Source organism: Varanus komodoensis, unplaced genomic scaffold (assembly GCF_004798865.1).
Source record: "Varanus komodoensis strain SLA01 unplaced genomic scaffold, ASM479886v1 scaffold6_1, whole genome shotgun sequence".
In the NCBI taxonomy this organism is placed as follows: domain Eukaryota; kingdom Metazoa; phylum Chordata; class Lepidosauria; order Squamata; family Varanidae; genus Varanus; species Varanus komodoensis.
Window position 1 is genome coordinate 6,586,135 of NW_025336345.1, and position 16,578 is coordinate 6,602,712.

The following is a 16,578-nucleotide window of genomic DNA, read 5'->3' on the forward strand; positions in this document are numbered from 1 at the left end:
GATGACTGAAGAAATGTTCTGCTTTTTTCATTCAGGATGTTGGCAACTGATATTTTTGCTTAGTTATTTTTGCTGTGTTTTTTTGTTGTGCCGACATACCAGGAATGTACAAGAGGGATGGTTAAAGCACGGAACGGTCGGCAGAGGTGGGGAGAAAAATACGTGTTTCGCAAGTGACGTCATACCGTATGGAAAACTACTATGTTCAGGGTCCGAAATGGCTTACCCGCTTCACCGAGTGTGAATGCTGTTAAGAGAAGATGGGGCCGCCGCTAAAGTTAGTCCTACTTAAAGTAAGGCAAACTTTTAAGCTAGACTTCAGCTAGGCTAACTTTGGGATTACCCAATCCATATCGTTTAACTTCTGCCTTCCTGAGACCTCGGTAAAGGATGGGGTAAAAAATGCCTTACATAAATAAATATCCGGCAGCATAGCCCGCTTGTCAGCCAACACGAGCTACGGGAGTCCGCTAGGCGCACGCGAGCATCCGACCACCGAAAGCCAACGCTCTTCGGGAGCAACACGTGAAGCAAGGCGGACTCCGCCCATGCGCGTCCCCGCTCCGGAAAAGAGAAGCGCGTCGTTCTCGGCTTCCCTCTGGCCACGCCCCGGGCGGCGATTGGGCCGTGCACTCGCTGCACTCGGATTGGCTGCTCGGGTTGACCGCGAGGTTTGAATCAAATGGAAGAGGCAGCGGCCGAGGCGGCGGTGGGTTCGTGCGGGGGCGCGCGTGGACGCAGCTCGGCGGGCCGAGCGGAACAAAGCGCGGCGGGAGAAAGAAACGGGTGAGAGCCGCGATTGTTTAATCTGCCAGCGCTTGACGGCCCGCGCGTGAGTCGCGGGGGGTCTGGCCCTTTACTTTTGCAACTGCCGCAGAGGGCGGGACTTGTACCTTTAATTAGTGCACCCCTTTCGTTTGAGGACCAAGCGTGGCTACATTGCTACTGCGTTATAAAGAAACCTCTTTATCCGCGTCGATGAGCTTGTATCTATTAGTAGTGGTTCCCCTTCCTGATTTCTGACTTTTTTGGGGTGGGGGAGAAGAGGTGGGGATCTGATCCCAAGGATGGTTAGTTTATGAAATGGCATTTTTAAAAAATCTTCCTCAGTTATTTTAAGGTACAATCTACGCATTTTTAAAGAAAGCAAATTCTTACACCACCCCAGGCTGAGGGATGCTAGAAGTTGCAGTTTTTGTGGCTAAACATGCGTAGGATTACTCCCTAAATAAGCTAGTATAGATGGCAAGGTTGTTACTGGGACCATATTGTTTGAGCAACTGTTAACACTTCCACATGGAAAAATCTTGTGGCACCTTACATTTATGATATAGTTCACCACAGCTAATCAATTTATTTGCCTGAGGATGGTGCCCTGGGGATCCTCTGCAAGTCATTGGCCAATACTGAGCTAGAATGACCAAGTATTAAGGCAGCTTCCTACATACCTCCGGAAATTCTTTGCAGGTAGTTTTGTCTACAGTGCAGTCCAGCTTTGGCTGAGCTACACCACCTACAGTGTGACTAATGGAGTTGTGAGGATGTTACTTGCTGTGTTGCTCAGGATCACTGCCCTCTAGCTTTGTTTATGCCCTTGAGCTTTAATTGGCAGCAGCCATAATAGAAAGAATGCGCAATAAAACCACAAGCCTTTCATAAGTCAAGAGAAAAACCTTCAGATAAATTTGCTCAGCTGTGGCCTTTATGCATCTGTGCTAGCCCTTCCATTAACTGCTTAATCTATTAGAATTCTCATAATTGTTATTAGGAGGGTACCTAATATACCCCCAAGCCTCAGTTTACAAAGAATATAAATCTTTATTCATGAATTCCATTATATTGTGGCAGAACTTGAAAATGACTGCATTGTATTTAAGAGGAGTAATGGCAAGTGTGGTGCCTGAACTTGTGTCTGCATTCTTGTGACAATTCCTGGAGCTGATGTTGACGGGAACTATAAATATTGTCTGGAATTTTTGGACATTTTTATTTCCATGACCAGGTTTGGTATTTAGAATTTTTAAAAATTATTTAATCCTTCTGTGAGAAGGATTAATGGCACATTGTTAACCACCCCCCCAAAAAACACCTCTCTTGTACTTTTATTGATAGATTTAGATGTTACTTTCCAGAACTGACTCAGTGCAATCTGTAACAAAATGTCACAGAGTAGGGAGAAGAAAGCTAGGGCAAAGAGAAGGGATCCTTTTCTCTTTTCTTTGCATGTCTCATTCCCCATATCCATGTCAAACCTGTTTCACATTATGTAATATAACTTCACTTGATTTGTACTTTCTGTGATATGTGATAAGGATTTTTCTCCTGATATTTTGCAGTGTCTTAAATTCATTAAGAAGAGCTTGGCAGTTGTAGATTGTCAGCATGTCATACACATTCTTTGGGTTGCTAAAATTTATGAGCGTGCCAGTGTCATTTATTTATTTATAAATGAATTATAATCCACATTAACCAATAGTCCAGGAGGACTCTCTGAGCAGATTTACAAAACAATGAAAACAATATACATCAACATAACAATCAATACCCATCATAAACACAAAACACAGCAATATATAATAAACATACAACATAATATATACAATATAATAAACAGTGTAATATACAATGTACAGCTGAGAGTTTAATCTGAGAATTAAAACTGCAAGTTAAAATCTAAAATGCACCAACACTTAATTCAATTAAAAATTAATAAATTGTGCAAAATTAAAATCAATTATTTAAATATCTGGAAAATATTTCAGTGCCATTAGTGCTGTTGTTTTCTTACATTTAAGCTAAGTAAGGGAAGTGTAGATTGTTGTCTTTTCCCTTTTGACTCTTCCTCCTCTGGCATCTCTCACAGGAAGAGTGCGTGGCTGTTATGGCCCTTGGACTCGCCTCCCCAGTAGGGCTGCTCTCTGATGACGAACCTGCCGTTTCTCCTGTGCTGGAATCCACGGTGGCAGAGTGTGGGGCTGGCTTACGCAAAGCTCTTCTGCCAGATTTCTCGGCCATCTCTGCAAGCCCTGAGCAGGTAAGGGTAGTGAGGTGAGCAACAAAAAATGCCTTCCCCAGTGAACGTTTGTCCGGCTCCTAAAAAGAGGGGAAGCAGCTTAGTTTTTGTTGTTGCTCCCTCATCCCACATGGAAGGAAACTATCCTTGCCAGACAGGACTTGATGCACAAATTAAAGTTAGAGAGCAGGGTCAGTGCTCATCCTGAAAGAAGTATGTGGCCCTGATCCTATTTGTGTGCTTCCTTCAGTGGGTCTTACTCCCAGGTAGGTGTGGATGTGAGACCAGTCTCATGGCTATCCTGAAGTACAAGCCTTACCAGTACCTGTGCCTTCTCTTTAGGCAGCTTCTGATGACAATGGGAAGGTGAAGGTGTACGCAAGAGTGCGCCCTCTGAAGCTGGCAGAGGTGGAGAAGCAAGAGGATCAAGTGAGTGCCTGGGGCAAAGCAGGGCTCAGAACCCACATGGTGCAAGTATGCATTTGTCGGGGGAATGCAGGGAATATAGGCCACTGGGCTCCCTTACCATTGGTGCATAGAGACTTCTCGGTAAAAATGGGCTGCCTTCCCCCACCTGCTACCCCTTCCCGTCAGCTCCAGCTAGTATGACCGTGATGTGGAATTCTGGGAGTTGTGGTCCAAAACCTCTGGAGGGTGCCAGTTTGGTGTAAAGATTCCATGCGTGAACACTGCGTGATGATTCCTATCCTTGATGGTTCAGTGCTGGCTAGTGTGTTCACTGCTTTGTATGTTTTTCCATGGGGGGGTGGGGTGGTTGGTCAGTTTAGAATGACCAGGGCAGCTTGACTCTACAAGAACAACTCAGTTCCCAGAAAGACATTTGCAAGTTTTAGATTTCACAGTCTTTGCCTACCAGGGGGCAGAGCTCTTGATGACTTAACTAGGTTTTATTCCTTTATATTTCATTGACTTTATTTAATACATTTCTAATTCATCCAATAAGTAATGTTCTCCAGAGAGATTACAACTAATTAAACTAAAATGCCACTTTAAAATTAAACTACTGTAAAATATATGAAATAATAAAGTACAGTGTCATACACAATAAGCAGCGACTGACTTGATAAGACTAAGAAATAAGTTTCTAAACTGCCTGAGGAAAAAAAGAAAAGTTTTTGCCTAGCAAAAGACAGCAGTGCAGGTGCCAGCCAAACTTGTTTGGGGAGGTTATTCCTTAATTGGGGTGCCACTGCTGGGAAAGGTCTTCCTTTTGTGGCCAGTTGCTTGGCTTCCTGTGCCAGGAGCACTTGGAAGGAGGCCTCAGATGACCTAAAGCTCAGGGTGGATTCATGCAGGAGGAGCCACGTTGTCTGGGGCTTTTAAGGGTTCCAGCATTTGGAACTGGGCTTTGAAATGGACTGGAAGGGTGCCCAACTAACAAGGGAAACATTGGCATTATATGGTCAAATCAGCCACTCCCAGTTACTAACCTAGCTAGTAATTGAACTTTCTGAACCTCTTCAAAGGTAGCCCCATGTACAATTCGTTGCAGTAATCCTTTGGCTAGAGATCAGTGAGGGTAAATAAGTTTCCTGCCCTGGATTAGAAAATTGTTGCTTTTGGTTTTGGGATAAAATGAAAATTCTGGAGTCAAGATATGCGAGGGATAAGTCAAAGGTAAGAGGGCAACTGTGCCTGTTGGTGTAAAGGCACCAGACTTGAGGGTATTTTTTGACATGTTCAGTGTGTCATAAGCCCACCTTGCAGGTCGTTTGATCAAAAGGCAGAGTATAAATTTTTATTTGTACTCGAAGCAAGAGGGTGTTAATACCAGATACTGAATCATACCTGTACTTCTCAGGGCTGTGTCTGCATTGAGAATCCTGAGACCCTCCTCCTCAAAGCCCCCAAAGATTCCTTCACCATGAGAAATACTGAGCGAGGAGTTGGCCAGGCAGTGCACAAATTCACCTTCACCAAGGTATGCATCTCCCATTCCGTGTCAGAGTGGCATCTCATTACCATATGTTGCATCCCATCACCGAGGTATTTCTGGGACTCTTTAGCCTACAAAAAAGGTGGGGGAGAAGAAACCTGGCAGGTGCACAGAACTATGGCACATTGCAGAGACAGTGAATGGGGAGGTATTTTAATGCCTCACAGTACCAGAGCCCAGCTGGGTCATCCCATGAAGCTGGGAGACTCAGGACAGGTGAATCGAAAGACGGCTTCACACATGGCACAGTTAAACTATGGAATTTGCTTCTGTGGGATGTGGTGGCTACCAGACTGGACGACTTTGGAGAATGGACAAATTGATGGAGGAGACTATCAACGGCTATCAGGTGCTTCAGTTTATCAGCTGCTGGAAAGCACAATCGTCCTCCTTGGGGTTTCCCACAGGCAGTGGCTGGTCACAATAGAAACAGAATGCCAGAAAAGAGGAACACTAGGTCCGATCCAGTGGGGCTCTTATCAGTTGTAGTGCAACATAGCTGAAGTGGGGAGGAAGGGGCCTCAGGATGGGAAAGGCTGGTCTGTACTGATAGAGAAATTGTAGGAGTTATGGACGTTGGGCTGTGTCTATTCAGGCAAGTAAATCTGTATCCAGTTCACACTTCCATATAGATCAAACCTCAACCTGATTGAAAATGCAGCATGAGCAGGAAGCGACAGGTAAATGCAGAGGATCCAATATTTAACTGTAGAAGGAAGAGGAATGGAAACCAAAATTTTAAAAAATGGTGTAACTGAGGTGGCTGGATAAAGGAAAAAGACAATGCAAAGCCAGGCCTTCTGGCTGCAGCTCAGGACAGCAGCCAGAACCAGGCCAGAGAGAGTATACGTTGGAGCTCCTTCCTACTGACAGCCAAACAATGCATGATAGTAAATAATGAAGCCTGATCAGTTGCTTATAGACCTCTACAGGTAAAACAAACATTTCTAAATGCAAAGACAAAGGGATTGAGGTGGGCGGGAAGTTAAAGCAAATAAAAGAATGGGCATCTGCTATGATCATCAGCCCTGTACAGTCAATTCCTCCCTCTATGTAGTTTCACTGATTGCACAACCTGATACATTCTGTTTTGGAGAGCTGGGAAAGTAGTAGAGAAACAAGGATTAATTTACTGTCTGCTCTAACCAACTTACCTGTTCCTTATGTAAGCTCATTAATTTGTTGCCTTTGGGATGCAGATCTTTGGGCCAGAGGTGGATCAGAAGTCCTTTTTTGATGCAACAATGAAGGAGGTGGTGAAGGATGTGCTCAGTGGGCAGAACTGGCTTGTTTACACCTATGGAGTCACGAATTCAGGGAAGACCTATACTATCCAGGGTAAGATGCAAACAGCATGTCCTTCTGCAGACAGTACCCTCTGCCTAGCAGGGGGCCACCTGTCTCCAGAGGGCGAGTCACATCTTACTGCTTGGCTTACAGGAAGTGGTACTGATGGGGGAATCCTGCCTCGTTCCCTGGGGATCATATTCAGTAGTATTGGGACACGGTTGTACCGGGCCACAGACCTGAAGCCCTGCCTCTCGTGTGAGGTTACCTGGCTGGACAGCAAGCAGGTTCGTCAGGAGGAAACCAAGAAGAAGGCTCTGCTATGCGGCGTGTTGAAGGAGGTGAGTGCCTCAAGCTCTGAGTCTATGGCGGGGTGGGCAACCTGTTCTTCTCCCAAAGTGCTGCACTACAACTCCTATAAGTGCCACCCATTATTGGAAATGGTTGGGAATTATAGGGTTTTCAAAAATAACTGGAGAGCACCAGGAGATGCTCTATCCTAAGTGACTCTGCTGGTCCATCTAGCTCAGTATTGTCAACTCTGGCTTGCAGCCCAGGATTCCAGGCACGATCCTTTCCTGGAGATGCTGGGGATGAAACCGGAGAGTGATTTACCTGCCTTTGGTCTATGACAACAAGCAATGTGGTGCTCACATCACTTTCCTTTGGATTTTGCAGGAAGAGCTGTTGACATCTCTGAGCAAGACCCCCAAGCTCCAAGCTGGCACAAGCAGCAGCACTGACAGTGGCATCGGCAGCCTCTCTTCCACCTGCCACTCTGCCAGCCAGACAAGCAGCAGCCAGCTGGAAGGTACGAACTGTTCTGAAACTCCAGTTCTGGGGCAGGTCTGCTTATTTGTGGATAATTACAGTTGAAGAGAGATCCACCAAGAGGTGTTGAATCTTGCAGCTTAAAGTAAATAGAACCCCACCAGCAAGAAAGGAATCAAACTAAACTCTGCAACAGATATAAGGCATTTAGCAGAAGCACCCACGAACCTACCCAGCCACAGTCCTGGGACAGGTTGTGGCAGGCATGCTGGGGAGGGCTAGAGACACATCACTGTAGCTGGATGTATGTGGCTTTGGGAAGTTTTTCTGAGTGGCCTGAAAGATGATCCTCCGAATCCCTTCGGTGTAGCTGTTGCTCGACAGTAAAGCCAATCCTCTCAAATTGTGTGGAGCCCAGAAAGCAGAAGTCTGTTCTGTTGCTAAAACCACCACTCACTGGTCAGAGGCATGTGAGAGAAATTGCCAAGGGAGAAAGCTTTTTATAGGGCAGCCACTGTATCAAGACTAGAGAGAAAACTAAAGTTATTGGTGGCCAGGGCTGAGGGGGTGGGGGAAGACAGTGGGACTTCATGGTGAATTTTCAGAAACTCTTGCCGTAATTGTGACCCACTGTAGATTGTTGTATAGCTGACAACATGCATGCTTGGCTTCTATCAATAGAGACAGGTCTTCGCTGGCCTGACCCAGATAGTGTCTCCCTTCTGGCACAAGATGATGTGCAATTTTCCATCTGGGTCTCCTTCTTTGAGATCTACAATGAAATGATTTATGACTTGCTGGAAGTGAGCCCATTTGGCCGAAACCGCAAAGGCTCCATGCTGCGGCTGTGTGAAGATCAGACTGGCAACCCCTACGTGAAAGGTAGAAATAGACCTGTTTGCTCAGGACGTAACCTTCAGGCCAGCCCATTGTTTCCCCATTGGAATTGTGAATCATTCTTATCAGAAGGCTTAAATTTGGATGAATGGCAGGATATCCCTGCTGCTCAGTCCTAAATACTCAAAGTGATTCCCAAGCAGATGTGGAATGTGAGAAGTCTAGAACAGGGGTCCAGTTGAAAGGTGCCCACGGTGGGCGCAGGCCTCCAAGATGGGTGCCAGTGGGGGGGGGGCAGGCAGGGGGGCGTGTGTGGCAAGTGGCTGGGGAGGGCGTGCAGGGTGAGGCAGCCTCTTGCTCGAACAGAGGTTGTTTTCTCTGAGCGAGTCCAAACCAATCTCCCCATGAGCAAGCCTCTGCCGGGCGCGCACACGGTGAGGTGCCAGCTTGCTTGCGAGATTGGTTTGGATTCACTTGGATTGGAGAAACAATCTCAGCATGTGCACACGTGTGCGCACAGCAAGTGCAAAACTTCTGGGACCGGCCGGTTAAATGGGCATGGTGGGCCGTAGTTTGAGGACCCATGGTCTAGACCTTCAGCTCCCTGACCTGTATCTCCTGTCCCCAGATCTGAACTGGATCAATGTTCAGGATGCTGATGAGGCCTGGAAGCTGTTGAAGCTGGGTCGGAGAAATCAAAGCTTTGCCAGCACCCACATGAACCAGAATTCCAGCCGCAGGTTTGCAGGCTTTATATTTTCTTACTATCTTTAGGAGTTATAGTGATGTGGGGAGCTGTCAGCCTAGGTTGGCAGAGCACATTCTTTGCATAAGACAATTAATACCAAGGAGGGTATGAAAGAGGGAGGGAGGATGGGATGGAAAACTCAGGCCGCCTTTTGCTCTTTTCAGTCACAGCATCTTCTCCATTCGAATTCTGCACCTGCAGGGAAGCAGTGGCGAAGTGGTCCCAAAGATCAGCGAGTAAGTCAAAGTTTTTCATAAGGAGAATTGCGAGGCCACCTGTTGGTTGGCTGAAGGGTGGTTTCACCTAGAGATGTGGGAGCTGTCTGTGGGGGTGGGGGTTGGAGGAGGAAGGAAACCGCAGTGAGTGTGGAAAAGCCAGGATGACACATGCTGACGCTGTCCTCAATTCTCGCCAGACTGTCGCTGTGTGACCTTGCCGGATCGGAGCGCTGCAAAGAGCAGAGAGCCTGGGACCGGATGAAAGAGGCCAATAACATCAACACGTCTTTGCACACGCTGGGGCGCTGCCTCTCCCTGCTGCGCCAGAACCAGCAGTCGGGGTCAGTCAAGCCCACGGTGTTCCCCTCTCAGCTCCTGGTGGTGCTGGGTAGATCTGTCTGACAGCAGGAAGGAATGCTTCCTGTGTGGCTTTGAGGCAGGGCGATGTCATCAGTGGTGGAGACGGTCCCCAGTTCCATTCCGGACATCTCCATGCAAGGCTGGAAGCCCTGGGCATCGTCGTCGGACCTGGTGTCACCCCTCCAGGCTGGGTGGACCAAGGGTCTGGCTCGGCGGAAGGCATCGTTCCCTGTTCCCCAGTCTGGGCTACTTTGAGGCATTGCTGAGAGGGGCTTGCAGGACTGGGTGCCGAGCATGAGCGCTGTGCCTCCCTCTTGCGTCCCCAGAGCTCAGATCCTCTTTTCTCCCTTTCAGCAACAGGTTGAAGCAGAGCCTTGTGCCCTTCCGAGACAGCAAGCTCACACGCGTGTTCCAGGGGTTCTTCACAGGGCGTGGGCAGTCCTGCATGGTTGTTAACATCAATCCTTGTGCTTCCTCATACGATGAGACCCTCCATGTGGCGAAGTTTTCTGCCATTGCCAGCCAGGTGAGACCGGAGCACCGAGGGGAAGTGCGTTGGGCCCCCCGCTGCTCCCTCCCTTGCTCTCCTCCACCCCGAGCATGATCCTCCTTTCTCTGCGCCCCAGGGTGTGCTTGTTTGTGCTTGCGTGTCCTCGCCCTGCAGGGTCTCTTCCTGTCTCTTCTCTGCTTATCTCTGCTCTTCCTGCCTGGGCTCAGTGGCACAAGACCACAAGGCTTTCGCCCCCACCCCTCCACAGTCCACACACTGAGGGACTGGGGTGCAGGTGGCTGTCCCGCACGGCTGGCCACAACTGGGTGAAGTTAAATACTCATTTTATTTCTGCCAAGCCAAAAACGGTGCTCAAGTCCACTCTCAGTAACATCCAGATTAAAAAACAACATCTCAGTAAACACAGGACTTGAACAACCAAGTGAAAAGTACAATGAAAAACACACTGCAGATTGGTACTGACTCCACTGCTCTTCAGTTGTGCAGGGGAAAAGTGCCAGAATCTAGCTGTTGCTTCTCCTGTGGGAGACAGTGGCCTGGTCTCCACCAAATGGTTACTTGAAAGGGGTGCAGCTTCCAGGCCTGCCCTCTTTACTAGCCTTTTGGCTAGTTTCTCAGTCTTGGGGCTGTGCAGTGATTGGAGAGCTGTGGAGAGAACAGAAGCCCTCCCTCTCCCCGTGGCTTTTCCCTGGCAAATGCCTCTGCTTGGGGACGAGAGGAGAGCACGTATCCCAATCCTCTTCCTGCTTTTTGCCACAGCAGGTGAGATGTAGAACCTTCATGGTGTTTGAGGAGGGCTGGATGTGGCTGGTGAGCCTCCAATTGATCGCCTTGGCTTAGTAGACGCATGGCATGGGATAGGAGGGGGAATTTCTAAGCACCTGTACGAGCACAAACATTAAGTGGAGCAGAGGACTAGCTTTCCGGCTGGGCACAAATTGAGGTGCCTTTGGGTGCTGCCAGATAGAGTACTTTCTGAAGACTATACATTGAACTAACTAGTCCTTAGGTTTGCCACTTGGACAGGTCTTTACCACTCCCACCAGGACATCCTGCTCTTGCTCAGCTGCCAGAACAGGAAGCTGGAAAACAAGAAAAATCCTGATGTATTTTTCTGGGAGTTTCCCCACTCACTTCTTGATGAACTTTCCCAGCCCTAAAAGATGATGCCACCAAAAAATCTTTCTGCACGTGCCCAGAAGCCTGCTGCTATTGATGGTGATTTCTTCCTAGCCAAGGGAAAAGAAGCACTCCTTTGCCTCTAGGAAAAAAAGTTTTTATATATAGCCAATGTTCATTGCACATGCCAATACTGAGAGCATGTATCTTTCAGCTTGTTCAAGCTCCTGTGAAGATGGGAGCCCGGTCCATCCGCGCTCTCATCAAGGAACACGGCATCCGAACTAAGAGGGCCCCTGCGGCTCCCTTGGAGGAAGAAGAAGAAGAAGAAGAAGAAGAGACCAGTGGAGAGAGTGAGGATGAAGCGGACATGACTCTATATGATAAAGAGGCAAGTGACAGTTCGTCCTTTGCTCACTGAGCAAGACTCAAGTTACCAAACACCAAGCATGGAGGGCCCAGGATTGGAGCAGCTCGCAAAGCCTCTTCCCGGCCCAGCCCAGCCCAGCCCAGAATCTGTGTGCCTGACTTGAAATTATGGAAGCTCTCTGGGCAGTGAACAATAGTGAATTAAATAAAAATAGATGTAAAATGTGCCTATTCCCCACCCCCCATCCCCGGAAAGCTGTAGGAATAAGCAGGTGACTTAGGGGCCTGTGACATTCATTGACACCTGAGTAGCTAATTTGTCTTTGCTAGTTCTAGTAAATCAGAAACCTGGATCCCTCCAGCTCTTGCTAATCTCGGTTCTGCTGGAATGCTGCAAGCCCTCCAAGAGCTGCTTGGGGTGAGCAAGTGCTAGGAAACAGAGCTGGAGCCACATGAGCTGGCTGCCCCCCTGCCCACTGGGACCCACCACTTGATTCCTCAGTGGCAAGGCTGGAAATGGGGTTCTGCTCATTTCCACACACTTTGGGGTGCCCTCTCAGCAGAACCTCTGTTCAAATGTCTCTGCCCAGTGCTGTTGGGGATGAAGGGACAGTCAAGCGTGTGGCTGCACTGGAGATGGAACCAGCCACCCTGACCCCACTTCGAGCTGTCACGGTTTCTCCAGGGAAGGGTGGCAGCTGTCACAATTTTGGCTTTCTCCCCACCTGCAACCAGGACCTCCTACGTGTGGTGGAGGCTGTGCAGAACCTGCTGCTGAAGGAGCGGCGGGAAAAGCTCCAGCTGGAAATGCGTCTCCGTGATGAGATCTGCACCGAGGTGATGGAACTCCTGCAGCAGAAGGAACAGTGGAGCAGGTGTGGTGGCACCTGGAGGGCTAGAGGCAGGCCTCACCCTTTCCCAGAAGCCTCCTTGACGAGCCCTTGGCCTTCTCCCCAGAGGCCGCCCTTCTCACAGAGCTGCTTTCTTCCTTCCCCCTGGCAGTGATCATTTGGATGCCCAGAAGGAGATGCTGGAGGAAATGTACGAGGACCGGCTGAACAACCTGAGGGAGTCTCTGAAAGAATACTACATGGCGGAGATCGAGGTAGGGTGTGTGTGTGTTGTAAAGTGGGAAGAGCATGGAGCCACTCTGGAAAGTGGTGAGTGGTAAGTCCCTCTCAGCCTATTAAATTCAAAGAAGCTTTGGTGCGACTTGATGCAGTGGTGGCTGGGGCCAAAGTACCAGCTTGGTGTGGCGTGAAGCTCTTATTACCAGGCGCTAAACCCTTCAACAAAGCAGCTCAGACTTCTAGAGGGAGGGAAAATACCGCCCCCCCCCCCCAAAAAAAACCCTACCCAGTGACTGGCAGGCCAGAGGGCAGATAAACTGTTCCCTGCCAGCAAGACAAGGAGAGAAGATAGTGAGGTATATCGGTGGAGGGGGATTATGAGCATTGTGGTGCTACACAGCTGGAGGGGCCAGACTGGGCAAGGCTGCTGCAGGAGCTCTTGCAGCACACCTCTGAGCTTGTGTGGGGTGCTTGCTCCCCCCACCTGCCCACACTGGCTTCCTGTTCACAGGCTGCCTTTCCCCCCAGTGTCCGCTTTTGTCTCTTCCCTTCAGAATCGGGATGATAAGATTGAAGAGCTGGAAGCTGCCCTGGAAGAAGCCAGACGGCAGCAGAAACCCCAGGAAACTGAGCCGCAGGAGGCCAAGGAGAGCCTGCGCCGTTCCAAACGCACCACCTCGGTCCATCAGCAGGAACTGACGGAGGCGAAAGCAAAGCTGAATGCGGCCAATGAAGGTACTTCCTGCAGTCATGAGGCACCCGAGCAGGCCACTGCTCAGGGACTGGGCCCCATGGAAGAAAGGCACACTTTCCTAGCCACTGGGAACTGAGTGAACTGCTGTGGAGGTGAGGGTAGGCCTGGATGACCTGTCCAGCAGGGAAGGCTGGTGACTGGTGGGGGCTCCTTATCCACTGCAGCTTTTATTCTGAGCTTTACAGGAGATCCCTTGGTGCTAAACTCCATCCCCCAAAGAAGCTGAGCCCCATGGATAGCACCTGTAAAGCTCAGACTAGACGCTGCAATGGATACAGAGTCACCAGCCTGTCCTATCATGTGGCTGTACAGGAGGCCACCTTGGCTTCCTCGACAGTTGATCCCCTGGAGCATGGAAAGCGCACCAGTCTCAGGTCAGGCTATTGCCCACTGGGCAGTGGGACTCCACAGTCCTAGGCACAAATGTGTCCCTCGTCACTGGCTACCTGGTCCTGTTAACTGGAGATTGCAGGAGCTGAGCCTCTATCCTTTGGCAGGCAAAATGGCTGCTTTTCTTCGGTGCTATAGCCCTGCTGCAAGCTTGACATGAGTAGCTTTTTCAAAAAAGAACAAATGAGTGGGGCAGATACTCGTCGTGTCTTTTCTTTGTGTCCCTTCCTTTCCCCTGCCCACTTTGTCTCCATGAAAATTATTTATTTACAACCCTGTTGCAGTCACTGAAGTCTGCAACCTTGAAATACTGTTGCAATAGCTGAAAAGTTTGAAGTTAAAGAAAGGATTTTAAAATATTTATAGTGGTATACAAATCTATTAAATTAACTACATAAAACAGCCTAGGAATTTTAGATCACAGTATATTCTATCCTGCACAGCATCCAAAATACGTATCTTTTCTAAATCCCTACCATCTCCCATTATAAGGTGAATTATATTGCTCGTTCCTGATGTAGTCATACAGGACATAGACCAGTATTAAGATGGCAAATCAGTTTTTGAGAGTCAGCTTCTTTACTGAAAACTGGCCTAAATTTCAACCGCTGGCTTGAATGTTTTGTGGTGTGCTCTGCCCTGCTTGTCCCCAGAGCTGCGTAAGTACCGGAAGATGCTGGAGCCCCCGCTTTCTGCAAAGCCATTCACTCTGGATGTGGACCGGAAGCTAGAGGAAGGCCAAAAGGTAACATACTAGTGAGGGTGTGGAGGTTGATTGTCCTTTTCTGGGAAGTGCCACAATGTCTCAGCTTCGCTGATGGGTGTGCTGGTCCATGACAAAGGCTTTCCATTGTACTTTCCTCTCCCCTTGGGGTCTGGATGCTGCCCCCTCCTGACTTACTCCATCCTCTTCAGCATGTGAGGCTGCTGCGTTCTGAACTGCTGCAACTCGGGGAGTCACTCCAGTCCGCCGAAAGAGCGTGTTGTCACAGCACAAGTGCCGGGAAGCTCCGTGAGACCCTCTCCAAGTGTGACAGCATCCTAGTCAAGCAGGTATGGGCAGGAATCTGCCAGGCTCCAGCAGCTGTGCGATGCATCGCACAGTTCAGCGCACCATCTCTGATTTGAGCTGCGCTGGATCCGTTTGGTAATACTTTTTATCTTGCCTTGAGGATGGCCGACAAATCCAAAAATTGGTACTATTACCAATCAATAGCACAGCAGATCCACAGCCATGGTAGTCCATAAAATCATGTTCAACCAGAGGTCACACAAAATGCGTAATGGTACCAGACAAACTTCTCTAGGGAGATTTTTTCCCACAGGTGGGCTGTCCACAGGAAACAAAATGCACTCTCTTCAGCTGCCATCAAAGATGTATGTGTAGGGAATCTACAGTGGACTAAACAAGTTCAAATTTCTAAGAATCCAATCCATGGATTCTGCAGCAGACCAGCTCTTCCAGAATTGCAGATTCCATGGACTGTATAATTTTAATTGTAAATTGCTAATTCCTCCCCGCCCCTGCAAAAAACCCAATCCCCACTAATCAAAAAATGCACACTTCCCCTATAAATGCACATTCTGGGGGAATTTGTGCATATTTGGAAATGTAAATTTGTGCAAAATATGAATTGGTCAATGAGCAGGCAAAGGCACCTGAATAGCTGCAAAATACAGATGGACTGATTTTTTTTCTGTTCATAGTGGCCACCTAGAGGAGGGCTTCCAAAGGCTACCACTATGTCCAATGGTCAGGGCTACTTAGTCCAAAATCCTGCTACTGCATTACAAACTGGAGCTTATGAATAGTTTTTAAGGCAATCCTAGATATAATCCACTGTGGTAGTCCTAATATGAAAATTTCCAGAGCATGGTTAACTGGCCAGTGTGAGTGGCATTATGCCTTGTCATTTACAGCTCCAAAATGAAACTGGAGTTCTTGGCACAGACCATGAACCTGATCTCAAAGAGTGAACGTAAAGGGAGATGAACACACGTCTGGGCAGATCAGTAGCTCACCAAAGTGCCTCCCACCTTGTTAGGCTTCAGGTTCAGTGTTTTGGTCTTCCCTTATTTCATTACTGGTTCAGCATGTCTGCAACCTCACTTGAATTAAATGGATAGGAATAAAGCTCGGTGTAGCCACTACTGAGGGCACCTACATCAGTGGTCTCGTTCTGTAGGGAGCTTTAGCATGAAACCCATAGGCCTGAGCAATAGCCATACACCACATACAGACCTCAGCCATCTGCAACCTGGCTCCAAACTGTGACTACTCCAGCTGTGAAAGCAGGGCAGCGGATGGGAACCAGCACATGTCAAATGGGTATACTCTCAAACAACCTCTGGTTAACAAGCCATGGATTGTCTGATTGTATGAAGAGAGTTTCTGTCTTCATAAAACTGAATTAAGTTCTCTGCTGGCTGTTTTTTTCAGGACCAGACACTAGCTGAACTTCAGAACAACATGATGCTAGTGAAGCTTGACCTACGGAAGAAAGCAGCCTGTATTGCTGAGCAGTATCAAACTGTACAAAGGCTTCAAGCAGCAACACTACCCCCACCTACTTCTTCCATCAAAAAACGGTTTGGTGACAACAGTGAAAATATGCAGCCCAAAAGTCAGCCTCCCATCAAGAAGCCTTTCTTGCACAACTTCCTGACTCGTTCAGCAGCCCGGCCTGCTACACCAACAGAGAGCCCGTATGCTCGTATTTTACGAGCCCGGCGGTCCCCACCACTCAAATCTGTGACCCTGGGCAAAAAACACTGAATGCTTTTGTGCTACAGGCACATGGCTGGGCACCGCTAGTCGCTTCCCTTGAATATAATTGGTTGGATCCAGTCAGTCACCCCCAACATAGACCTATTATAAATCAATGGAACATTGATTTGAGTGTAAGTCTGGATCCAACCCAATGAATATAAATCATTGTATTAAGTGTGTTAAGGCCTGAATTTATTATAAATCTTTGTTTTCCCAAAGATGGTTACTATGCATGCCCTCTCTTTCTTTCAGGCCAGCTGCTACTGCACTGTATATGTAACCTCGATTTGTAACTTTTGTATGTTTAATTTTCAAACTGTGTGTTTCTGCATGCTAAATAATTTCAGTGCATAATAAATGTATCTTACATTTCTGGTGTTTTAACTGGTTCTAATTAAAAAATG

At 48.2% G+C, this 16,578-nt stretch overlaps 1 protein-coding gene across 1 annotated transcript; it reads left to right on the forward strand.

Moving 5' to 3' along the window:
• Positions 1-703: 703 nt before the first annotated feature.
• On the forward strand, positions 704-16,518 carry KIF20A (kinesin family member 20A). The gene is made up of 19 exons (XM_044451085.1): positions 704-786; positions 2,864-3,034; positions 3,356-3,442; positions 4,836-4,955; positions 6,170-6,308; positions 6,411-6,598; positions 6,936-7,068; positions 7,710-7,910; positions 8,494-8,605; positions 8,778-8,849; positions 9,029-9,172; positions 9,546-9,717; positions 11,036-11,212; positions 11,926-12,065; positions 12,193-12,295; positions 12,815-12,995; positions 14,058-14,149; positions 14,320-14,457; positions 15,845-16,518. The coding sequence occupies exons 2-19, from the start codon at positions 2,882-2,884 to the stop codon at positions 16,178-16,180; spliced, it is 2,688 nt and encodes an 895-aa protein (XP_044307020.1). The 5' UTR covers positions 704-786; positions 2,864-2,881; the 3' UTR covers positions 16,181-16,518.
• The last annotated feature ends 60 nt before the right edge of the window (positions 16,519-16,578 follow it).